The 26,288-nt window shown below is 44.8% G+C and overlaps 1 protein-coding gene across 2 annotated transcripts in view; it reads right to left on the bottom strand.

Moving 5' to 3' along the window:
* GALNT4 (polypeptide N-acetylgalactosaminyltransferase 4) overlaps positions 1-26,288 on the bottom strand; it is a 341,135-nt gene that overhangs the window by 271,365 nt on the left and 43,482 nt on the right. For both annotated transcript variants that reach the window (XM_073630753.1, XM_073630754.1), the window contains exon 2: positions 24,230-24,656. In XM_073630753.1, the coding sequence (XP_073486854.1) occupies positions 24,230-24,606 (377 nt within the window). In that variant the 5' untranslated portion in view covers positions 24,607-24,656. The remainder of the gene's footprint in view (positions 1-24,229; positions 24,657-26,288) is intronic.

The following is a 26,288-nucleotide window of genomic DNA, read 5'->3' as shown; positions in this document are numbered from 1 at the left end:
GCAAGGACTGCTTCTCCTCTGAAAAGCAACCCATGCACAGATCGCTTTTCAGAGGCATTTGACAGACGGTAAAGAGGCATTATGTTGCCTCCTCACCACCTGTTTTAATGCAGCATTACTACACTGCAACCGTGCAATGAATACAGTCGCAGGGTAGTTGCAGTGCAGCCCCATTTACCCTGGGTATACCTCCAGCTGCAGCCACAGCATGTGTACACCCCCAGCTGCTGTCTCTGCAGCTAAAGGGGAAGAAGTTGGGGGTGGTAAAAACAGCTTAACCATGTGCTTTTACCACCCCTCCAACCTGACATGTGAACAAGCCCTTGGTTCACATCTGTGTGGCTGCGTGCTGCGTGTAGGGCAGCCCATTCATTTCAATGGGCTTCCCTAACCACAAAAATTCAGGGAAGGAAGTCCCCGACCTTTTTTTTTTTTAAATTGCACGGCACCAAAAGCACATTTTCCAATGTGTGAGGTACCATTAAGAATTAATGGTACCCCTAAAGAGCAGAGCATTTGTCTGTGTGTCAGGAACGAGTGCGATTTTGCGCATGTTCCGCAACACACAGTAACGTGAACTAAGCCTTGGACTGGGGTGCCTCAAGACTGAAAATACTTTTTAAGGGCGCCCCGACTGGAAAAAGGTTGAGAAACACTGTTCTAGACTGAAGGAGATGCCTTTTACTTTGATCTGACCCACCTGGAGCAGTGATACTCTCTCTCTATGAAGACAGACCAAACACACACACAGTCACACCATGCATGCAGATATGGCCAGCACACAGAAGCTTACACAATCAACTCACACAGATTGCACACTCAGGCCGGGTTTACACTGGTGCGACATGACAGCCGTCCTTCTTTGGATCCGACTTTGCCCTGCGACTTGAAGCCGACATACGTCCGACTTTCAATGAACAGGGATCCGACTTGGATCCCCGCCAATACCAGGCATTGCGTTTGGTATGAATCTTGAGGGGGAACTCCACGCCAAATTTTAAATACAAATCCAGCATGGGTTCCCCCCTCCAAGAGCATACCAGGCCCTTCGGTCTGATATGGATTTTAAGTGGAACCCCCTACGCCGAAAAAACGGCGTGGGGTCCCCCCAAAATCCATACCAGACCCTTATCCGAGCACGCAGCCCAGCCGGTCAGGAAATGGGATGGGGACGAGCGAGCGTCCCCCCCCCCCCCGAACCGTACCAGGCCACATGCCCTTAACATGGGGGGGTGGGTGCTTTGGTGCAGGGGGGCGCCCTGTGGCCCCCCACCCCAAAGCACCTTGTCCCCATGTTGATGAGGACAAGGGCCTCTTCCCGACAACCATGGCCGTTGGTTGTCGGGGTCTTCAGGCGGGGGAGCTTATCGGAATCTGGGAGGCCCCTTTAATAAAGGGGCCCCCAGATCCCAGCCCCCCACCCTATGTGAATGAGTATGGGGTACTCATTCACCCCCCTGCCCCAAAGCACCCACCCCATGGGGGGGGGGTGCTCGCTCATCCCCACCCCTTTTTCTGACCACCCGGGCTGCATGCTCGGATAAGGGTCTGGTATGGATTTTGGAGGGACCCCCACGCTGTTTTTTATTTTTTTTGGCATAGAGGGTTCCCCTTAAAATCCATACCAGACCGAAGGGCTTGGTATGCTCTTGGCGGGGGAGCCCATGCTGGTTTTTTATTTAAAATTTGGCGTGCAGTTCCCCCTCAAGATCATCAGTGCACAAGTCGCATGCCAAATTCGGATCATGCAAGATGGCGATCCGACTTTAATGATAGTCAATGGGCTGAAGTAGGATCAAAGTTGGACCAAAGTAGTACAGGGAGCATTTTCAAAGTCGGACCGACTTGTGTTGGACCAGTTAAGACAGCTCCCATAGGGAAACATTGAGTTTCACACGTCATGCGATATAAGCTCCCAATGTCGGAGTGTTTGTCGTACCAGTGTGAACCCGGCCTCGCTCAGATTACAAATAGCTGCAGCACTCACAATCATGAGGCCAAACATGGCCAACACCCAAAGCACAAACAAAACACGTGGCATGCACAAGGACACAAACTTTACAATAGATTTTATTATTGTTGGGATAGGCACTGTTTGAAGAGTATAATGACAGCATTGTGGAGTTACTATTTTTTCTCATAATACAGTATAGCAATGACCTTTTTGCACGTAATGCATCAGTTAGCACTTTTAGGAGATTTACCTTTAGTATGTTTGCTAGGTAGTGACTAGGGTCTGGCAAAATATAGTGGCTTAGTTGGTGCACTGTGATCAGCAACATACAGGGCTTTTTTCTCCAAAGAATCCCAAGCTTGCTCTGTTATAAAGTGCAACTGACAAGTAAAAGAACATCCACTATTTTTATTCCATAATCATTACAACGTTCACCAAGCTTTTGCTTATTGAATGAACATTATCTAGTACATAATAGAAAAAAGTAATATATAATTATTGGTACCCCCAACTTATTATTTATAGCACACCATTTGAGGTGATAACTGTACTCAAGCACTTTTGTATCGCAGACTTCTAAACTTCTCAACTTATACCATTCTTCTCACGCAAACCATTCCATCTGTCTTAGGTTTGACAGATCACCTCTACCAATGCTTACCGTTCTTGGGTTCTCTTAGACCTCAAGCACACTGGGCATTTAGCCCTTAGACTCCAGAATTTAGGTGCGGCAAAAGGTACAGACGGACAATACAGCCCTGCTGCCAGCAGCCTGTAAAACTGTAGGAGAAGCTGCAAGCTGCTGTGGATGGACAGTGCACCAATTGCTACTAACGTTTAGGGTAGTATGCGTCCAGGGATGAATGTATGATACGCCAGTATCTAATGCAAGCTTAAAGGCCTATGATGTATGTTTTGGGTCATTATTCTGTTGGACAACCTACGAGCCGAGTCTGAGCACAGCTCTCTAAAACTGGCCATTAGGTTTCATTCCAGGTCTTAAAACTTCTGATTTCATGGTGCCTACACACACTCAAAAGAACTGTTTTTGAACATACAGTAAAACTGCTGTAATCTACAAAAACTAAACCTAATTTTGTGCCACAAGGACATTTCCCCAAAAAGACTGATTTGGCTAAATGGACTTCAGCAAATTCCAGTCTGGTATTTTATCTTTTAGACGTGGGGTCTTCCGAGGTTTTGGGGTGAAGTGAAGGTGTTAAAGCGGTGTTCCGCCTAAAAAAAAAAAAAAAAAAAAAGAAAAAGCCAGCAGCTACACATACTGCAGCTGCAGGCTTTTAACAATAGGACACTTACCTGTCCTGGACTCCAGCGATGTCGGCACCGCAGCTGATGTTTCCAGCAGCTGTTGGGTGCTGCCGCCGCCATTGCGGCTAAGGGTACCTGGCAGTGTAGCCTTACGGCTTCATGCCGGGAACCCTACTGCGCATGCGCTGGGCCCCGCTCCTCTCTCCTACTGGCCCGGCGACAGGGAGAGGAGGAGGGAGCCCCGCAGTGATGTCACGGGCCGCGGCCCAGACTCCCAGAAGTGGGAACAGGATACCCGTCAAAGACAGGTATCCTGTCACACCCCCACCGAAAGGTGCCAATTGTGGCACCAGAGGGGGAGAGGAGACAAATGAGAGGAAGTTCCACTTTTGGGTGGCACTCCGCTTTAAACCAAAAAAAGTGCATTATATCGCTGCTTACCAATCATTAGATGTGATGGCTGCACTAGTTTTCTTTTCATTGGCTTTTTTCCCCTCGGTTTCCTCCTGGTGAGATGGACGTTATGATGGATGTTATTTACTCGTGTCCGTTTAAAAATATATTTCACAGCAAGATGTAAATTTTTGGAAAAACCTTGACTGGAGGATAAACCCTGTATGTATTCGGTCTACAGTATAGTTATTTAGCATTTGGGAAGTAAGCTATTATTTACAAGGAATGTAAAAGGCTGAAAAACAGCCTGGCAGAATTGCTGCATTAAAGCAGAGTTCCACCCAAAAATGGAACTTCCGCTTTAAGTACTGGTGACCACCCGACATGCCACATCATTTTTTTGGGGGAGGAGCGGGTACCCCGTTTTTACAGGCACCCAGCTCCCACTTCCTCCCCTGGCTCCGCAGCACCAGAAGGAAGTTCACCTCTCCCCCATCCCTGCAATCTTCTGGGACACGTGGAAGGCAACATGGTTTAATATCATATTTCTGGAGTTTTACTTCCTAGTTGATACAGCCAGGTGGCCCAAGTTGGAATTTGCAAGTTGACCCAGCAGGAAGTAGAGCTTGGCTCTAGACCTCTTGGTGTAATAAAGATGGAAATGCTTGATTAACACATCTGCAAACAAATCTTCAAAGAAAGCCACTGCTGCCAAGATGACAGAGCGGCTGTCAAGGAAGACCAGCCAGTACTCAAGATGGCTGACGGAGAAGTCGACCTGTGACCTCAGCCTCTGCCAGAACACTTCCAGTGCACCTGCGTGCACATGACCAAGAGGCTATTTAAACTTGGTCTGTGCTTCCATCCAGTGCTGTTTGTTCTACAGCATTCCCGTGTGTTCCTGCCTGCTTACTTCTGATACCTGTACACCGACCCAGCTTGCCTTGACTCCGCTACCTGCTGCCTGCATCTGACCCGGCTTGTTCTGATCTCCGCACCTGCCTGCTCCTTCTACTACCACGCTGCCAGCCCGTTGCCGACCCGGCCTGTGTCCTGACTATGCTTCTGCCTCCGCTTCTGCCTCCGCTTCTGCTCCTGACGTTCCCACCAGTGTATGACCCGGTCTGCTTAACCTGCCTTTTCCGCCAGCTGGAGAATCCTGCTCGAGCACCGTGCCCCCTGCTGCTGTTCCCAGTTCCAGGAAGACGACCCGTCAGGCACTCGTGCGACTCTGCACTTCTGCGCCTCCTGTCTGCTCTATCAGGGGGCCAGAATCAGAGGAGTAAGAGAGGCCCCTCCCTGCATATCAGGCTCTACCGTCAGGTACGTGACAGTAAGGGACAGCCATGTCGGAGCCTGCGCAGGGACCCTCTCCCATGGATGAACTTTGCCAGCACCTGGCCAGCCTGGCACAAGCTGTCAAGGACTTACAGCGGGGCTAAACTCAGCTGGAGGGACGCCTACAGACTCGGACGGACTCTGCCACCCCTCAAGGACCGTCATTTGCATCCGCTTCCTCCCAAGGATCCTCTCCTGCTCCTGCAGTGGTTATGTTTCCACCTGAGCCCAGCGTACCAACCCCAGACCGGTTCCTGGGTGAACGCAGCAAGTTTAGAGCGTTCCGGAACGCATGTGAATTTTACTTCGCCCTTCAACCCCGCACCTTCTCTTTGGAAGCTACAAAAGTCGGCTTTGTGATTTCCTTGCTGCAAGGCGAGCCACAGTCCTGGGCCCACCGCCTCCTGGAACAGAAGGCCGAATGTTTATCGGACTTAACTACATTCTTCAGTGCCATGGCTCAGCTGTATGAAGATCCCCAGCAGATGGCTTCAGCAGAAGCAGCCCTTCATGCACTCCAAAAGGGTCGTAGGGCGGTGGAAGATTACGTCTCAGAATTTAGACAATGGGCATTTGACACGAATTGGAACGACGCCACCCTACGCTACCAATTCCGCATGGGCCTCTCCGAACCACTCAAGGACGAGCTAGCGCGGGTAGGGGTACCCCCTACCCTCGAAACCCTGATTGATCTATCCATCCAGATCGATCGCTGGCTCAGAGAACAAAGACTAGGGAGCGGCAGCTCCATCCCGTCCGGTATGGATGTTACCCCGGGCACCCAGTTCATTCAATCCAGCCCCATCTGCTCCGGCCACTTCGTCTCCTGGCGCTCTGGAACCTATGCAGCTCGGCCTGCTGCGTCCCTCTCTCTCTCCACCGAAGAGCGACAACGCCGTCGCCAGCAGAACCTGTGCCTATACTGCGGGGGATCCGGACATTACGTGAGGTCCTGCCCAGTGAAACCTCGTAAGTCCCTCTCCACTACTTCTGCCTCGCTGACTCCAAGCTCGCTTAACAATCCCGCTCACCTTACTTTTCTCATCTCTTTACAGCTGCCAGGAAGGACTATTCAGACTACCGCCATAATTGACTCCGGAGCCTGCAGCTGTTTTGTGGACTTGACCTTTGCTGCCGAACATCACATCCCCTTGCAGCCTAAGGCACAGAAGCTCTCGGTTCACTTGGCCGATGGCTCCACTATTAAATCCGGAGCAGTCACCCACGAGACCATCCCTCTGCTTACCACCATTTCCAAGGACCACCAAGAACTACTGTGTCTGGACGCCATCGCTTCCCCTCTGTTCCCGGTCATCCTCCGTATGCCTTGGCTGAGGGCCCATAACCCCCATATCGATTGGTCTAAAGAAAGAATTAACTTTGTTTCTTCCTACTGCACCCAGTACTGCTTACAGATCCCCTGTGGTGTACCCGCTTTGCTATGCCTGGACATGGACTCTGAAACCAGTCAGCTTGTGCCTCCAGCCTACCATGACTTTCTAGACGTGTTTAGCAAGAAAGGGGCAGAGATCCTCCCTCCTCACCGGTCTTACGACTGCCCTATAGAGCTACTTCCCGGAGCCGAAGTCCCTTTTGGGAGAATTTTCCCCTTGTCCGAAAGCGGGCTGGTAGCGCTAAAGGACTACATCAATGACAATCTAAGGAAAGGGTTCATCCGCCCTTCTACGTCTCCAGCTGGGGCGGGGATTTTCTTTGTTGAGAAAAAGGACCATTCATTAAGGCCCTGTGTGGATTACCGTGAGCTCAACAAGGTTACGGTGAAGAACCGTTATCCACTTCCACTAGTTCCCGAACTTTTTCAGAGACTTGGTTCTGCTACCATATTTACCAAACTGGATCTTCGGGGCGCCTATAATTTGGTGCGCATTCGAGAAGGTGACGAGTGGAAGACTGCCTTCCGCACACGATTTGGGCATTTTGAGTATCTTGTGATGCCCTTCGGACTCTGTAACTCCCCGGCCACTTTCCAGCACTTCATTAATGACGTCCTCAGAGACTTCCTGGACTTATTCGTTATTGTATACCTTGATGATATGCTAATCTTTTCTTCCTCCTTAGATCACCACCGCAGACACGTCAGAAGCGTATTAACTCGCCTTCGACAACATGGATTGTATGCCAAACCCGAGAAGTGCGAGTTTGAACGCCAGAGTATCCAGTTCCTGGACCTGATCATTTCCACCGAGGGCATCAAGATGGATCCCCAGAAGGTCACGGCTATCCTGGACTGGCCTATCCCATGTGACAAAAAAGGCATTCAACGCTTCATAGGCTTTGCAAACTTTTACCGAAAATTAATTCGGGGGTTTTCAGCAATCATTGCCCCATTACACAACTCACCAAACAGGGTTCCAGATTCCGCTGGTCTCCAGAGGCTCACACAGCCTTTGAGGCGCTGAAGAAGTTTTTCACGTCCGCACCCGTTTTGAAGCACCCCGACTCGGCCTTACCTTATGTCTTAGAAGTGGATGCCTCGGAAATAGCGGTTGGAGCTATCTTGTCTCAAAGACAGGGTCCTAGGTCCTAAGGCCCTGTTGCACCCAGTCGCATTCTTCTCGCGTAAATTGTCTAGTGCGGAGAAGAATTACGATGTCGGGGATCGTGAACTTTTAGTGATTAAGGCAGCACTAGAAGAATGGAGATACCTTCTCGAGGGAGCTGCACATCCAATCCTAATCTATACAGACCAAAAATCTAGAATATCTAAGGACAGCAAGAAGATTGAGACCCCGTCAGGCCAGGTGGGCACTTTTTTTTTCTAGATTTACCTTTCACCTGACATACAGACCCGGATTCCAAGAACATAAAGCTGGATGCACTATCACGCATGTTCAGCAAATCTCAAGATGTCTCTTCCCCGGATAGGATCCTGTCCTCTGGGAATTTCCTTCTTCTACAAGGGGACTTAATGACTCAGATCAAGCAAGCCTCCCACCCGGGACCACCTTACGGACACAGGAGGGGCTACTCTGGTATGAGGATAAGATCTTTGTGCCAGAAGATCTGCGAACAGCCACTTTGGGTATGTGCCATGATCACGCGCTGGCAGGGCACTTCGGGGTCAGCAAGACTTCTGAACTTGTGCAGCGAACTTTCTGGTGGTCGGGGGTGGTGAAGGACTGCAGGAAATACGTGGAATCTTGTACCACTTGTATCCATAATAAGAACAGCAAATCCAGGGCCTGGGGTCTGTTGAAGCCATTACCTGTCCCGAATAGACCGTAGAGAATGATCTCAATTGATTTCATTGTGGAGCTGCCCCCATCCGAGGGCTACAGTACTATTTTTGTGATCATTGACTGATTATCCAAGATGGCCCACTTCATTCCCATGAAAGGCATTCCCTCTGCACAAGAGAGTGCACAGATTTTTATCAGAGAAGTTATAAGACTCCATGGGGTTCCGGCAAACATCGTCTCAGACAGAGGGGCCCAGTTTACCTCCAGATTCTAGAGATCCTTATGTGAATCTTTGGGGATTGAACTGTCATTTTTCTCAGCCTATCACCCGCAAACTAATGGTCAGACAGAAAGGACCAACCAAACACTGGAACAATATCTGCGCTGCTTTTCTTCCTTCTCACAAGACGATTGGGTGTCCCTACTTCCCTTAGCCGAGTTTGCCTACAATAATTAGTGGGAATGCTTTAGCAGTCCCACTATTGTTATTCGATTTTATTTAGTGGCAATGCTTTAGCAGTCCCACTATTGTTATTCGATTTTATTAGTGGGACTGCTTTAGCAGTCCCACTATTGTTATTGAATTCTATTTATTTTTATTCCGTACGTTTTTTGGCTCTGCGTAACTTCTACATACTTTCAGCTATTAAAACCATTCAACTATTAAAATGTTCGTCTCTTTCAGCTGATGATGGGACTTTTTCAACTTTTTTTCTACTATTTATACTTTTTAAAATATTAAGCTTTTTAACACTTTTTTTAACATTGAAGTCAATGGGAGCATGCTTCAGATCCTTAAAATCTTCTTCCGCTCCCAAAAGTTTCAGCTCCTTCATACTTTCACCTACAGATGCCAAACAAACTTTAAAATGTTCACAAAATATTCAGCTATCTGGCTATATCTTTTCAGTTTGATATATTTTACAGTTTTTGTGAAAAAACTTTTTGTTTAGTGGTCATTTCAGGAAATTTTTGCCATTAAATAGAGTGTACTGTGTTGCTTTTGTTGCCATGGTTACCAAAGCTTCTGTTATACACAGGGGGGGAGGTGGCTGGAGCATCTCAGCTCTGATTACAGAGCCCAGGGGAGGGGACAGACACACCATGTACTGATTTATAATAGAGGAATATGATGGGGCAGTTTTGATGGTGGCAATATGATGGGGCAGTTTTGATGGGGCAATTCTGATGGGGCAGTTTTGATGGTGGCAATATGATGGGGCAGTTTTGATGGGGCAATTCTGATGGGGCAGTTTTGATGGGGCAATTCTGATGGGGCAGTTTTGATGGGGCAATTCTGATGGGGCAGTTTTGATGGTGGCAATATGATGGGGCATTTTCGATGGGGCAATTCTGATGGTGGCAATATGATGGGGCATTTTCGATGGGGCAATTCTGATGGGGCATTTTCGATGGTGGCAATATGATGGGGCAGTTTTGATGGTGGCAATTCTGATGGGGCAGTTTTGATGGTGGCAATTCTGATGGGGCAGTTTTGATGGTGGCAATTCTGATGGGGCAGTTTTGATGGTGGCAATTCTGATGGGGCAGTTTTGATGGTGGCAATTCTGATGGGGCAGTTTTGATGGTGGCAATTCTGATGGGGCAGTTTTGATGGTGGCAATTCTGATGGGGCAGTTTTGATGGTGGCAATATGATGGGGCAGTTTTGATGGTGGCAATATGATGGGGCAGTTTTGATGGTGGCAATATGATGGGGCAGGTTTGATGGGGCAGGTTTGATGGGGCAGTTTTGATGGGGCAGTTTTGATGGTGGCAATATGATGGGGCAGTTTTGATGGGGCAATTCTGATGGGGCAGTTTTGATGGTGGCAATATGATGAGGCAGTTATGATGGGGTAGTTTTGATGGGGCAATTCTAATAGGGCAGTTTTGATGGTGGCAATATGATGGGGGCAGTTTTGATGGGGGCCGTTTTAGCAATTCAGCATTCCCACGCATTTTCCCCAGGAAATGCATTTTCTAGTTCTTCTTACTCAGCCACGAAACAATCTCCTTTCTTCGCAAACTATGGTTTTCATCCTTCCTTTGTTTAATAACATTCCGGAATGCCCTGTACCCGCTGTACTCGAAACGTTGGATTTCTTTAACTCCAACAACAAATTGTTACAAGAAACGATGGCCAAGACGCAGGCTTACAATAAACAGATCTTCGACAAGAAGAGAAGAGGGGAGTTGATCCTGAACCCGGGGGAACAAGTCTGGCTAGCCACAACGAACCTGAAATTAGCCGGTCCCTCAAGGAAATTAGGCCCCAGATTTGTGGGACCTTTCCCTGTAAATAGGCGGTTAAAGATGTCGCCTATGAACTGGAATTACCTTCAGGATCCACCCTGTGTTCTATATATCCTTACTGAAGCCCGCCATCCCTAACTCTTTTCCGGATCGGAATACAGAGCCACCCGAACCCGTGGTAATAGACGGCGAAGAGGAATTTGAAATAGAGGCGATTTTAGATTGCAGGAGAAGGAGAGGTCAAGTTCAATACCTTATTAAGTGGAGGGGCTATGGTCCTGAAGACAACTCGTGGTAACCTGAAACCAACATTCATGCCCAAGAACTGATCCAAACCTTTAAGAGGACTTATCCTGACAAAGTAGCCAGATTGGGCATCCGGAGGCTGCCCGTTAGGGGGGGGGGGGGCAATGTCAGGGAAGACCAGCCAGTACTCAAGATGGGCGACGGAGAAGTCGACCTGTGACCTCAGCCTCTGCCAGAACACTTCCAGTGCACCTGCGTGCACATGACCAAGAGGCTATTTAAACTTGGTCTGTGCTTGCATCCAGTGCTGTCCGTTCTACAGCGTTCCCGTGTGTTCCTGCCTGCTTACTTCGGATACCTGTACCTGTTTACCGACCCGGCTTGCCTTGACTCCGCTACCTGCTGCCTGCACCTGACCCGGCTTGTTCTGACCTCTGCACTTGCCTGCTCCTTCTACTACCACGCTGCCAGCCCGTTGCCGACCCAGCCTGTGTCCTGACTACGCTTCTGCCTCCGCTTCTGCTCCTGACGTTCTCACCAGTGTATGACCCGGTCTGCTTAACCTGCCTCTTCCGCCAGCTGGAGAATCCTGCTCGAGCACCGTGCCCCCTGCTGCTGTTCCCAGTTCCAGGAAGACGACCCGTCAGGCACTCGTGCGACTCTGCGCCTCCTGTCTGCTCTATCAGGGGGCCAGAATCAGAGGAGTAAGAGAGGTCGCTCTCTGCATATCAGGCTCTACCGTCAGGTACGTGACAGGGGCTGAGTTAAAGAAGATCAAAGAACAGCTGTCATTGAAGATTTGACCAGGGTCGAATAGTGGTGATTCATGGACAAAACGCTGCCCCTAGTGGTCACTACAGTAGGCTTCCTGGGAGGATGGACAGATATTAAAAAGGACTGCCTCTTATCGATTTTCCATTGAATAGAAGGCTAGATGGTAGAGCTGCACAATTAATCATTAAAAGATCACGATCTCGATGATCTATGTTGTGGAGTGTCTCGATTATTATTATTTTTATTGTTATTATTATACAGGATTTATATAGCGCCAACAGTTTACGCAGCACTTTACAACATTAGGGAGGACAGTACAAGTGCAATACAATTCAATACAGGAGGAATCAGAGGGCCCTGCTCGTTAGAGCTTACAATCTAGGAGGGAGGGTCAAGTTATACAAAAGGGTAATAGCTGTTGGGGATGAGCTAATGGAGAAAAAATAGTGCAGTTGTTAGATGGAGGCAGGATAGGCTTCTCTGAAGAGGAAAGTTTTCAGGGATTGCCTAAATGTGGATAAATTTGGAGACAGTCTGACAGATTGGGGTAGGGAATTCCAGAGGATGGGCGAGGCTCGGGAGAAGTCCTGGGGGCGAATATGGGAGGAGGTGATGAGGGAGCTAGAGAGCAGGAGGGAGAGCTGGGAGGAACGGAGAGGGCGATTAGGTTGGTATTTTGAGACTAGGCTAGTGATGTAACTGGGGGCAGAGTTGTGGATGGCTTTGTAACTGTTAGTATTTTGAATTTAATTCAAGTCCCAAAGACAAAAGAGTGGCTCGACAGGTGGAACGGTCTGCATTACACCCTGTATGAAGTATGAATCAAGGAGTGAGAAAAAACGGCCTCTGGAAAAAAAATGGATAGAGCGAATCTGACCCCTAATGGTACTTAAGGCCAATCTCCTTTCCCCTACCTACTGGAAAGGAAAAAAAGACTCCCACTCACATAAATCTGTGGGTGCCTCTACCTGGCTTCACCCCAAAATATTTCCAAGTCCTGTAATTGAAGCTCCCTTAAGCTGGCTTCCAGGCGTTCAACAGTGCGGAGAAAACAGGACCCAAGACCATTAGGTCCAGCTGGGCTGGAAGTGTCCAAGGCTATGTCAGTGTACCAGGCCCTCCTGGGCTTATTTGGCTAAAACTATTATCGGTGTTACTACCTCCCGGATTCCCTAAGGGGTTACCAGTTACCAGTGCAGATACCCCTATTGCCAGTGGGACTCTCATCCCAGATAGAACCTGCCCAACTTGTTGTAGAACTTGGAATCCAGTAGACCCACCTGCAGGAGTTCCCCAACATTGGCAGATTGCCAAAAAATGTCTCAGGAAGCAGGGACAAAATGGATAAATACAAAAAGTCCTTAGAAAAAGTCCACACACCAAAACAAATCACTTTTGGTTATCTGTGCTCCACCGTCACTCGTGAAAAAAGACAAACTCACCAAATAGCACGAATGAAAAAAAAAAAACTTTAGGAATCAGAACCTTAAGAAATGGTATTCATCAGCTAGTGGATCCTTGAACTCATATGAAGGCAGAGGCTCAGAGAAACAAATAACATCACATAGCGCAATAAAGCCTGAACAGTATTGGAATTGAATTGCTTGTTATGCACCTACATTGGTAGGTGCTATTATGTAAGCACTAGCGTATACAGCCAAACAGAGACCCACGCCATTCCTGTAACTCTTGGCGTGCATTCCAACACACCAGAGATAGGAACCAGGCGTACTAGAAGTGACGTCAGTGCGGGCAAGCACACAGCCTCAATGCATTTCGTGTTTCCACGAAAGCAGATGGAGTGTCCTAAAAAACGATTTTAGGGACTTGGGAGCTAAATTGAGGAAAGGGACCTCCAAGGTAGTATTCTCTGGAATACTACAGGCACGTCGAGCCACAAAAGAAAGGCAGAGGGAGATTAGGGAAGTAAACAAGTGGCTGGGGAGCTGGTGTAGCAAGGAGGGGTTTGGGTTCCTGGAGGACTGGGACGACTTCAGTCGTTCACCAGTACTATAGAAGGGACGGACTGCACCTAAATGAGGAGGGTGCAGATCAGCTGGGAGTAAAGATGGCCAAAAAGTTAGAGGGGTTTTTACACTAGGCGACGGGGGGGCTATAGATAGTCAGCGCTGAACATATTCCAGAGGGTAGTATGGGGGGCATTAGTGGTAGGTTGACCAAAGCACATAAACCCAAGGTAAGTATAGCAACAAGTCCTAGTTGCAATCTCAGAACACCCAATAAGAAGATAGTATGCGACCGGTCTAAACTATGTGGCATGTTCACCAATGTCAGGAGCCTGGTGGACAAGATGGGTGAACTAGAGATACTGTTGTACGAGGAGGATTTGGATTTTGTAGGAATTTCAGAGACCTTTTTCAACAGCTCTCATGATTGGCTGGCAACTATTCAAGGGTATACCCTTTATCACAAGGATAGAGAGGGTAAAATAGGGGGGAGGGGTATGCCTATAGATCAAGAATAATGTACAAGTGAATGTGAGAGATGACATCACTAAGGAAGCTAGGGAGGAGGTGGAATCCTTATGGTTAGAGCTCCAAAAGGGATGAAGCTAAGGGGAAAATAATACTGGGAGTTGGCTATAGGCCCCCTAACCTGAGGGAGGAGGGGGAGACAGATCTCCTATCACAAGTTGGATTAGCAGCAAGGATGGGAAGTGTTATCATGGGGAATTTCAATTATCCAGACATAGACTAGGCGGAGGGAACTACGCATTTGTCTAAGGCTCGCCAGTTCCTAAAAGTCTTGCAGGACAATTTCATGGTTCAGATGGTAGACGCACCAACTAGAAATAAAGCGTTACTTGATCTACTGATTACCAACAATACAGACTTGATCACAAATGTGGAAATATGGGGCAATTTAGGAAACCGTGATCAGGAGGTCAATTGGCTTCAGTATAAATCACAAAAGAAAAAAATAGAAAACATAAAGGGGAATACAAAGACACTGAATTTCAAAAGAGACAACTTCCCTAAACTACAAACCTTGCTAGAAGGCATGAATTGAGATAAAATCTTAGGAACAAAGAACACGGAGGAGAGATGGGTTTGCTTTAAGAGCATATTAAATAAGGGCATTAGCCAATGCATCCCATTGGGTAATAAATTTAAACAAGCGAACAAAAGTCCTGAATGGCTTAACTCCAATGTAAAAATGCACATAAAAGCAAAGGAGAAGGCCTTCAAAAAAATACAAGGTTGAGGGATCATCAGCATTCAGACATTATAAAGAATGCAACAAGAAATGTAAGGGTGCAATTAGGGCAGCTAAGATGGAACACGAAAGACACATAGCGGAGGAGAGCAAAAAAATAATCCCAAGAAATTCTTTAAGTATGTAAACTGTGAAAAAGGGAGGACAGACCATATTGGCCCCATAAAGAATGAGGAAGGACATCTGGTTACAAAGGATGGGGAGATGGCATAGGTATTGAATTTATTCTTCTCTTCAGTCTTCACGAGGGAATCGGGGGGGCTTCAGTAACCAAAACTGCAGTGTTTATCCTTATGACACATCACAGGAAGCACCTCCATGGTTAGAGGACAGAATTAAAATTCAACTTGGGAAACTTAACATTAATAAATCACTGGGACCAGATGGCTTGCATCCGAGGGTACTTAGGGAACTCAGTCAAGTAAATGCCAGACCATTGTTCCTAATTTTTACTGAGAGTCTACTGACTGGAATGGTACCAGCCCATTGCAGAAAAGCCAATGTAGCACCAATATTTAAAAAGGGCCCAAAATACATCCCTGGGAATTAGACCAGTTTAGCCTAACATCAATAGTATGCAAGCTCTTGAAGTGGATGATAATGGACTATATACACAAGATTCTAGTAATGAGAATGGTTAGCATTAGCAGTAATCAGCATGGGATTCATGAAGAATCATTCTTGCCAAACCAATCTATTAACCTATGAGGAGGTGAGTTGACATCTAGATAAAGGAAGGCCCGTAGACGTGGTGTATCTGGATTTTGCAAAGGCATTTGACAGTTCCCCATAAACGTTTACTGTACAAAATAAGGTCCGTTGGCATGGACCATAGGGTGAGTACATGGAATGAAAACTGGCTACAAGGGCAAGTTCAGAGGGTGGTGATAAATGGGGAGTACTCGGAATGATCAGGGGAGGAGAGTGGGGTCCCCTAGGGTTCTGTGCTGGGACCAATCCTATTTATTTTGTTCATAAACGACCTGGAGGATGGGGTAAACAGTTCAATCTCTATTTGTGGACGATACTAAGCTAAGCAGGGCAACTTCTCCGCAGGATGTGGAAACCTTGCAAAAAGATCTGAACAAATTAATGGGGTGGGCAACTACATAGCAAATGAGGTTTAAATGTAGAAAAATGTAAAATAATGCATTTGGGTGGCAAAAACATGAATGCAATCTATACACTGGGGGGAGAACCTCTGGGGGAATCTAGGATGGAAAAGGACCTGGGGGTTCTAGTAGATGATAGGCTCAGCAATGGCCTGCAATGCCAAGCTGCTGCTAACAAAGCAAACATAATATTGTCATGCATTAAAAAAGGGGATCAATGGACTCTACCAAGCTTCGTAGGAGGAGATCTCAGATCAAGATTTTTGAGGTTTATTTGGGCTGGGAAGCCAGCAAGAGTACGCAGAACTATATTATCACTTCCCAAAGGAAAAGGAGGGTTAGGGTTTTCCAGATCCAATAAGATACCAAGATGCCTCACATTCAGCCAGAGTGATGGAGTGGTGTGGGATTAAAAATAAGAAGCCCTGGATACAGATGGAACAGGCATCGAAAGATATTCCATTGGAAGGTCTAGTATGGATTCCAGAAGCTGAGGTGCCAGCAGAAGTGAGGAAACACCCAATAGGCGCTACTTTGCGGACGATTAAAAAGATATTTAAAAAAAAATTTAAAAAGCCAAATCTCGACAAATCCTAGTCCATTACTCCCGGTTCTGGGTACACCAGCGTTTTAGCCGGGAATGAGGGACCCTAGGTTCAGAGCAATATGACGTAGAGGCTTCAGCAGAATCATTCACTTTTTAGTGGATAATCGTCTAATGTCAAAAAAAGAGATAGAAAGAGAAATAACACCCGAATTAGATTTTTTTTAGAATGATGCAGCTAGAAGCCTTTATCAGATCTAAATCAAATATGTACGCAGAAGTGAGAGCTTTGACTGCGTTTGAGGATATATGTTTGAAGAGAGAGTCAATGAGACTCTCTGAGACTGTCTTATTTTTACACTATACTGACAGGAGTAGCGACATCTCAGGAACTTACTTTCCTTAAAGCATGGGAGAGAGATCTGGAGACGTCATTCTTACAAGAACAGAAGGGCAGGATTTTGATATTTAATCAAAAGGCATCAGTAGCAAGTAGATATCAGGAGGGGGGTTACAAAATTCTTACCAGATGATATAGAACACTGAATGTACTATATCGGATTTACCTCCAAGTGTCCGATGTCTGCTGGAGATGTCACGAAGCAGAAGGTACAATTTTACATATTTTTTGGGAATGCACAAGAATTAGAGAGTTCTGGGAAATGGTTGTCGAAACTATTAAAACAATAACAGGAATCTCCCTTGGAGATAGACCGGCAACTTTTCTGCTGCTGGATATCCCTATATCAATGGAAAAATTCAAAAATTTGTTGCCGAGACATCTTTTAACAGCAGCTAGGGCATGCATCCCTGTTCTGTGGAAAAAAAGACAACCCTCCAACTAGGGCACAATGGCTTGCTAGAATTGCAGAAATCCAACAAATGGAAAATCTTACTTTGGCAATGAAAAATCAAGATGAGAGATACCGGAATGACATTAAAAAAAAAAAATGGTTAATGAGAATAGAGGATCGAGATGCCTGGTGGAGAGGAGAAGATAGGGGAGAGATAGGAGGGGGGGGGGGTTGTAAATTTTCTACCCTCTGTTTCCACTTTTTTTTTTTTTGGGCTAGGGAGGGGGATGATAATTTTTGATAGGGGAGCGGGCTAAAAGTAGAAAAAGGGAACTCACAAGGAATTGTAGAGCCAAAAGGTAATACAAGATATACAGATGGATAGAATTACTTAAGATGTATTAAGAAGACACTGTGTGACTGTAATGAATTGTATTTTGAAACCTATGAAAAAATAAAGAATGTATAAAAAAAAAAAAAAAAAAAGTATCAACTCCAGAGATAAAACGATATTCTCCTGCTCTATGAGACTCTAGTCCGGCCGCACCTAGAGTATGCTGTCCAGTTCTGGGCACCAGTCCTCAGGAAGGATGTACTGGAAATGAAGAGAGTACAAAGAAAGGCAACAAAGCTAATAAAGGGTCTGGAGGATATTATGAGGAAAGGTTGTGAACACTGAACTTATTCTCTCTGGAGAAGAGACTCTTGAGAGGGTATATGATTTAAATTTATAAATACCGTACTGGTGACCCCACAATAGGGATAAAACTTTTTTGCGGAAGGGAGTTTAACAAAACACGTGGCCACTCATTAAAATGAAAAGAGGTTTAACTTTAAACTACATAGAGGGTTCTTTACTGTAGGAGCGGCAAGGATGTGGAATTCCCTTCTACAGGTGGTGGTCTCAGCGGGGAGCATCGATATTTTGTTAAAACTATTAGATAAGCACCTGAACGACTACAACATACAGGTATATAAAACATAATACTGACATAATCACACACATAGGTTGGACTTGTGTCTTTTTTCAACCTCACCAACTATGTACACATGTTTGAATTAGCACCAACCTTTATATTATGTTTTAATTACTAAATGGACAGAGCCTGAAACAGAAGGATGTCCAGCGGGTTAAGATCTAAGCTAGACCGCATGTCCCCATTTGGTTTTGGGACCGCTACCGGTTGAGTTTTTTTTTTTTTCCCCTCTCTTCAATAAATGAGCCCATGCCTTTGACTCTTGGAGCAGAAGGTGAGGCAAAAGACCGACGACTCTGTGGCAGACCCAAAAGGCCCAAAGAGGCGTACCTAACTTACCAAGCTTCTGCCGGCTAAAGATGGAGCAAACCACCTCGGAGACTGCCCTAAGATCCTCTCAAAACAAAGCAGCCTCAGATGCCTCCCTCACACAGGTGGGGAAAAGCTTACAGCATCTGGTATTCCTGGGCAGTCTCCCATCCATATACTAACTAACTAGGCTTGATCCTACTTGGGTTTCGATTAACAGATTAACCATGATCAAGGTGATGCGGCCACAGTCCATCTGATGAACAATGAAAGCATCAGGAAACACTGAAATACCAAACACCACAGTGGCTCAGATGCACCCAACACCACTGGGAGATGTGGACACCGCCAGATCACTGAACCTGAGAGCGGTGCACTTGCCTCCCCCGGCTGCCTCTCTTTTCTGGAAACATTTAACTGTAATAACAGAGTAACTATATTAGCCAACCTAATACACTGTCCTCCAAGGATGCAGGCCTAAAACAACGTTGGTTTACCGCTATGCAACCCCTTAGGTATGCAGGTACCCAGGTATTCCATTATGTAGGTAACTAGGTATGCAAACATGCAGGTATACAAGTACTCTTGCCGTTCATGCATTTATGTATGTATCCCAAGGCAAATGAGCAAATATGTATACAGTTTAGAGCTGCACAATTAATTGAATTGAAAAGAATTGTTATCGCGATCTTGACTAAAGTGTTTCACAATTCTTTCTATGCAAAGAATTCTCTCTGCTCTTCTGCAGCCACAGCCTGAAAGGAAGAGAAAAACTGGGCAGTCTGCCAAGAATCAAAACATTCTTTATTAGTTGAACTTAAGTATAAACATTGTAACAATTTGTCAATGGAATAGACTTTTTTCTGACACTCGTTGGTTTCAAGTTAAAATCATTTTTTTTGCTAGAAAATTACTTGGAACCCCCAAACATTACATTCTCTCGCTCTCTCATGTCACACTGTATTTGCGCAGCGGTCTTTCAAATTAAATTTTTTTTTTTTTTTTAATTTAAAAAAAAAACAAAACTAACCAGTAAAGTTAGCCCATTTTTTGTATAATGTGAAAGATTTTACGTTGCGAGAATCGTGATCTTTTTATTCTAAGCAAAAGAATCGTGATTCTCATTTTGGCCATAATCGTGCAGCTCTAATACAGTTTAATGTAAATAAGCACATATGTATGCAGTTCAAACTAAGCCTATACCTATGCAGTACAAATGAAAACATGCCAGCATGCGTTTAAGCAATATGCATTTATGGAAGCATGCGTTTATGCAAATATGCATTTAGGCAAAACATAAAAGCGCGTCTATGCAAACACACGCTTATGCAACACATGCCCATGGAAACTTGCATTTATGCAATAAGCAAGCATGCCTTTATAGTTCTTTGTTTATGCAACATATTTTATGCAACAAGTATCTACACAAACGTGACTATGCAACATGCGTTTTCGCAACATGCATCTATGTAAACATGCGGTTAGGCAAACATGTATCTATGCCAACATGCGTCAACGCAAAAATGCATTTTTGTGTGAGCATTTCGGTAGATTTAATGTTTGGAAAGGAGTTTCTTGGACACTTAAGATATCGGCTCGGGTTTTGTTAGCCTCCTTCAATAATAAAAATCTTTTGGCTGGATGGTTCAGGCCTTTAGCGTTAAGGGACAAGCACTTAATGGTCATATTGGTGGCATGAAAGAGGTGTGTGATGCAACGTTTTAGACATTAATGGCTGTGTTGATTTTGAGGGGACAGCAAATTTACACTGTTATACAAGCTGTACACTCACTACTTTACACTGTATAAAAGTGTCATTTCTTCAGTGTTGTCACATGAAAAGATATAATAAAATATTTACAAAAATGTGAGGGGTGTACTCACTTTTGTGAGATACTGTATATAGATTTTTTTTTTTTGTACACATTTGTTTGCACGATAGTTTGCACTTTTATTATATTGTGGTTATTTTTTGTACGTTGCGCTACATCATTCTGTTGTATGTATAACCCACATAGTAATTATTATGGCTGCTCTGTGTCTCGTGATGTGCGAATAAGAAACTAACACTGCACATCAATCACCCTGAACAAACCATCCCCACTGAAAACACGATGGTGGCAGAATCATGTTTTAGGGATGCTTTTCTTCAGCAGGAACAGGGAAGCTGGTCAGAGTTGATTGGAAGATGGACAGAGCCAAATACAGGGCAATTTTAGAAGGAAACCTGTTAGAGTCTGCAAAAGACTTGAGACTGAGGTGGAGGTTCACCTTCCAGCAGGACAACAACCCTAAACACACAGTTGTGAACAAGCACGGTTCTTTTCGTGCAGAACACGTCAACTGATCATCATTGCAATTTTGTCTGGCTCATGACAATAAAGACATTTCTACAGCATCTTTTGGATTCAAGTATGCGATCAATCTTTTCTTCTCTTCTTGACCCTAAACATACAGCCAGAGCTACAATGGAATGGTTTAGATCAAAGCATATTCATGTGTTAGAATAACCCAGTCAAAGTCCAGATCTAAATCCAATTGAGAATCTGTGGCAAGACTTTAAAATTGCTGTTCACGGATGCTCTCCATCCAATCTGACAGAGCTTGAGCTATTTTGCAAAGAAAAATGGGCAGAAATGTTACTCTAGATATGCAAAGCTGGTAGAGAAATGCCCAAAGCAGCTGTAATTGCAGCGAAAGGTGGTTCTACAAAGTATTGACTTGGGGGCTGAATACAAATGCACGCCGCACTTTTCACATATTTGTAAACCATTTATCATTTTCCTTCAACTTCAGAATTTTTTGCCACTATGTGTTGGTCTATCACATAAAATCCCAATAAAATACATTTACGTTTTTGGTTGTAACATGACAAAATGTGGAAAATTTCAAGGGGTATGAATACTTTTTCAAGGCCCCTTTTTTTATGCAATCACATTCCCCCTGTCCCTAGCTGCATAAGAGCAGGGGGAGGAGAAACAGTAACACACTGATTCTCCCAGTGAAAGTCTGTGGAGGTGGGTGGGGGGTGTTGTGTCAGGTCAAGTCAGATTATTGGAGAAGGGCGGCCTTGGTTCCCAGCATAGATAGAAAACTGACAATGATGTTTAATCCTGCTTAGTGTGGTCAGTCTTGATTAGCAAAAGCAGAGGGACTGGCAGGAACACCAGGGATTTCATACAAAAGAAGAAAAACAGAGAACAGGATACTTTTTTTCATACAAGTACGTCATGGTACAGCAGGCAGATATCAGGAATATGAAATGTTGGGCTTACATATTCTTTAACAGACCAAGCTGTCCAAACTAGTTAGTAGTTAGAGAGGAGACAAACCATTTACCACTGAAAGAGGTGCTTACAATGGTCAGTTTGTATTCTTTTACAGTATATAAAACCTTTATCCCAGAAGGAAAAAAAAGTTTGCTGTAAGGTCCTGTTCACATCTTGCATAGCGGTAACAGGAGTTCCCGCTCAAGACTTTTATTTACATGCGTTTCCACGTGTCACACATAAGGCAGCCCACTTACTTTAACCACTTCCCGACCGCCGCACGACTATATACGTCCTAAGTTTGAACGGGGATATCGTTGTTATGGCAGCAGCTAGCTGCCATAACCCCGGTATCCCCGGTTTCGTGCGGCGGCCGGCTTTCAGATAAAAGTGGTCCCTGCGGCGGATTCGCCGCGAGATCACTTTTATCGGTGGCGGGAGAGGGCCCCCCCCCCTCCGGCCGCGATCCGGTGCCCTCCGCCGCTTACCGGAGCCGTCGGTAGCGGCGGAGGCGATCGCGTCCTCTTCCGTTGTGTGTCAGGAGACAAGTGAGGCCAAGATGGCGCTCACTCGTCTCCAAGATACTGCTGGGCGGAAGCGACGTCAAAACGTCACTTCCGTCCACGCCTCTTAAAGGCATATTTTTTCAAATGTCATTTTTCTAAATTACTTTTTTTTTTTTTTTTTTTTTTTATTGCATTTTAGTGTAAATATGAGATCTGAGGTCTTTTTGACCCCAGATCTCATATTTAAGAGGTCCTGCCATGCTTTTTTCTATTACAAGGGATGTTTACATTCCTTGTAATAGGAATAAAAGTGAAACAATTTTTTTTTTTTTTTTTAAACAGTGTAAAAATAAATAAAATATTTTAAAATAAATAATAAAAATAAAAAAAAAAAATTTTAAAACCCCCCTGTCCCGACGAGCTCGCGCGCAGAAGCGAACGCATACGCGAGTAGCGCCCGCATATGAAAACGGTGGTCAAACCACACATGTGAGGTATCACAGCGACCGGTAGAGCGAGAGCAATAATTCTAGCCCTAGACCTCCTCTGTAGCGCAAAATATGCAACCTGTAGAATTTTTTAAACGTCGCCTATGGAGATTTTTGAGGGTAAAAGTTTGACGCCATTCCACGAGCGGGCGCAATTTTCAAGCATGACATGTTGGGTATCAATTTACTTGGCGTAACATTATATTTCACAATATTAAAAAAAATTGGGCTAACTTTACTGTTGTTTTATTTTTTTATTCAAAAAAGTGAATTTTTTCCAAAAAAAGTGCGCTTATAAGACCGCTGCGCAAATACGGTGCAAAAAAAAGTATTGCAATGACCGCCATTGTATTCTCTAGGGTGTTAGAAGAAAAACCATATATAATGTTTGGGGGTTCTAAGTAATTTTCTAGCAGAAAAACCTGTTTTAAACATGTAAACACCTAAAATCCAAAACGAGGCTGGTCCTTAAGTGGTTAATGAGCTGCCCTAGGCGCATTTATAGCAGCAAAGAAGCTCAAGGACCACATTTTTTGCCCTGAGCCTGGCGTGTTTCCATGCGTGACAATCACAACAGCATCGCACTGTGTTTGGGGTGCCATTAACAATGAATGGCACCCAAACAGTTGTGTGTTTTGCTGTGATTTCAGCATGATTTGAAACAGGCAGAATTGCCCTAATTCTGTCCATGATTGCAAATTGCTGGATGTGAACAAGGCCTAACTGCTAAGAAATTGTTAGTGAAGTCCATTTAAACCTTCTAGTCTAATGCCCTGTACACACGATAGGATTTTCTGACAACAAAATCCATGTTTTTTTTCCGACAGATGTCGGCTCAAACTTGTCTTACATACACACGGTCACACAAAGTTGGTCGGAAATTCTGATTTTTAAGAACGCGGTGGCGTACAACATGTACGACAAGCTGAGAGAAATGAAGTTCAGTAGCCAGTGCTGCTCTTCTGCTTGATTCCGAGCATGCGTGGAACTTTGTGCGTCAGAATTGTGTATACACAATCGGAATTTCCGACAACAGACTTTGTTGTCGGAAAATTTGAGAACTAGCTCTCAAATTTTGTGTGACGGAAATTCTGATTGAAAATGTCCGATGGAGCCTACACACAGTCGGAATTTCTGACAACAAGCTCCTATCAAACATTTTCCGTCGGAAAATCCTATTGTGTGTACGGGGCATTACACTACCCAATCCCCAGACCGACAAAGCTGTCTGCTTTACTACTTCATCCAGATCGCAGACACCCCAAGAAAAGAAATGTGTTAGCAAGTGAAATGAAGGGAAAAAAAAAAACTAAAAAGAAAAAACAAATGCAGCCACCACATCGAAGGATTGGCGAGCTTACATTTTTGTTTTTGGATTTAACGCCCCTTTAAAATTAGGTGTAGTACTATATGCATTAATTCTATACGTGTATGTGCACAGTATTTTCTTACAAGTGTTCATACACACAAGCATGGAAAAAAAAAAAAAAAACACACACAACTGCAGTCTTAAAAAGGAAATTGGACGTGAAGACTTCACTAAGAGAAAAATTCTGTTACTTACTCATGCATTCGGTTATCCTGTATGTGCCGGTGCAAAGATATCTGGTCACTCAAATAAATATTAATAGCATATTTATCTATGCTATCCTCCTGCATCTTTTTTTCTGCTGGACTCAGAGACAAATGTGCAGCTTTTCCCCATTCTCCTGGAAAATTTGGATTCGGTGGAGGTTTAATGTAAACTGGACGACTCAGGTCCTCAATTTTCTCCTTGGTACCAACAAAGTCTCTTTCCCATCGTCTTTTAGTGGAAGTGTTTTCTTGCATTGAGTTGGAATAAGAAACAGAAAGTTCTATCACCATATATGTAAGCATGAATATGCCAAACAGCACTAGTGTCTTTACAAGTAGAGGCCATCTTCTTAGACGGATCCTCATTGCATGAGACTTCAGGTCTTGTCAAAATCGAGTCACCACAAATCGCACGTCTGAAAATAAAAAGATACAGCTGAATCTTCAGACATTCTTTTATAATATGAAAAAGAAAAGTATTTAGTGTCAAAAATATTTAAAGATTCTTTACAGCCATTAGGCTACATGCACACTGAGCGTTTACCCTGTGAGCACTAAATTCCAGTGTTTCATGCTCCCTGGTGGTGAAGGTGCAACGTTCAGCCCTGTGACAAGGTAAAATATGCTGCGGGTGACCCTGTACTGAGCGGTACTTGTATTCAGTGTACATTTAGGGACATACAGTATGCCCTGAATTCACAGGGCCTTTAACATGAGCACCACTCAGTACATCCTCCAGCCATGTCCAGATGCAGTGTATTTCAGGCTGTCATAGACGGACAGGCTGCAGACAGTAGGGTTGGACTTGTGCCTCCCAGGCACACAAAAATGCTGGAATATGATGGACAGGGTCTAAAATGCCTACTCCAGCCCTCCACTTATTTAACAATGTCAAAAGCAGCTTGTGTGTCTGTTTATCTCCTCTTGCAATTCCAGGAATTGCAGGTTGTGGGTCATCAACACTTTTAGGACTGACACACATGCATCATCAGAGAAGATGCACATGTGCACAGTTCAAGGCACAAAAGGGGAATAGACAAGCTCAGAAACTATCCAGAATTAGTTAGTTATTCTACTGCCATACAGTGCCAGGTGTTCTAAATTGGTAATAATGCCAATAAATGACATGAAAAAGAGTAGCGCCCACTTTTGTTGAGAGGGGAAAAAAAAAAAAAAATATCTCTGCATGATCCATGTAAATTGCAGGGATTTTAACAAACGCAGCAGATTCCTACCCGCTTTTGTTACCCGTACCCGTTGACTATATGCATACATGTGGCCTCTGAGCGGGTGGGCTTTAACACTGAGCATCCATAGGTAACTGATTTTTGCACACTCACTACTCCCAATACAGCAAGTAAAAATTCACATTAAGTTACCGATGCTTACTTGCAATCAGAAGCTTCCGATCACACGACCGCTGTGACAGCCAATCACAGCGGTCACATTATTGCATTTAGATTCTCTTAAAGAGGAAGTAAAGTATTCCTCGTTAAATTGTACCTACAGGTAAGCCTGTAGGCTTACCTGTAGGTACAATTAACGAGGAATACTTTACCTGTAGGTAAAGATGCTTGTCTTCACTGGTCTCACAATTCAATTCAATTAGGATTATCATGTCAACGATTAGATTCCGCGATGTATCATGATTACTGCCCATGGTTAACATAAAAAAAATTCAAGCAGTCAAAAGAACTCAATTTTTTTTTTTCTTTTTTTATCTGTTTAAAAAAAAATAAATAAATAACACACACACACACACACACACACACACAACACTGCATATAGCAAAGTCTAAACACAGCAGACAACTTAAAGAGGAGCTCAAGGCTCCCCCCAAAATACTATGAGAGAGGCTCAGAGACGGCAGGCAGGATACGAGAGAGGCTCAGAGACGGCAGGCAGGATACGAGAGAGGCTCAGAGACGGCAGGCAGGATACGAGAGAGGCTCAGAGACGGCAGGCAGGATACGAGAGAGGCTCAGAGACGGCAGGCAGGATACGAGAGAGGCTCAGAGACGGCAGGCAGGATACGAGAGAGGCTCAGA

This window comes from Aquarana catesbeiana, linkage group LG05, assembly GCF_042186555.1.
Source record: "Aquarana catesbeiana isolate 2022-GZ linkage group LG05, ASM4218655v1, whole genome shotgun sequence".
NCBI lineage: Eukaryota > Metazoa > Chordata > Amphibia > Anura > Ranidae > Aquarana > Aquarana catesbeiana.
This window is presented reverse-complemented; position numbering and strand designations above follow the sequence as displayed.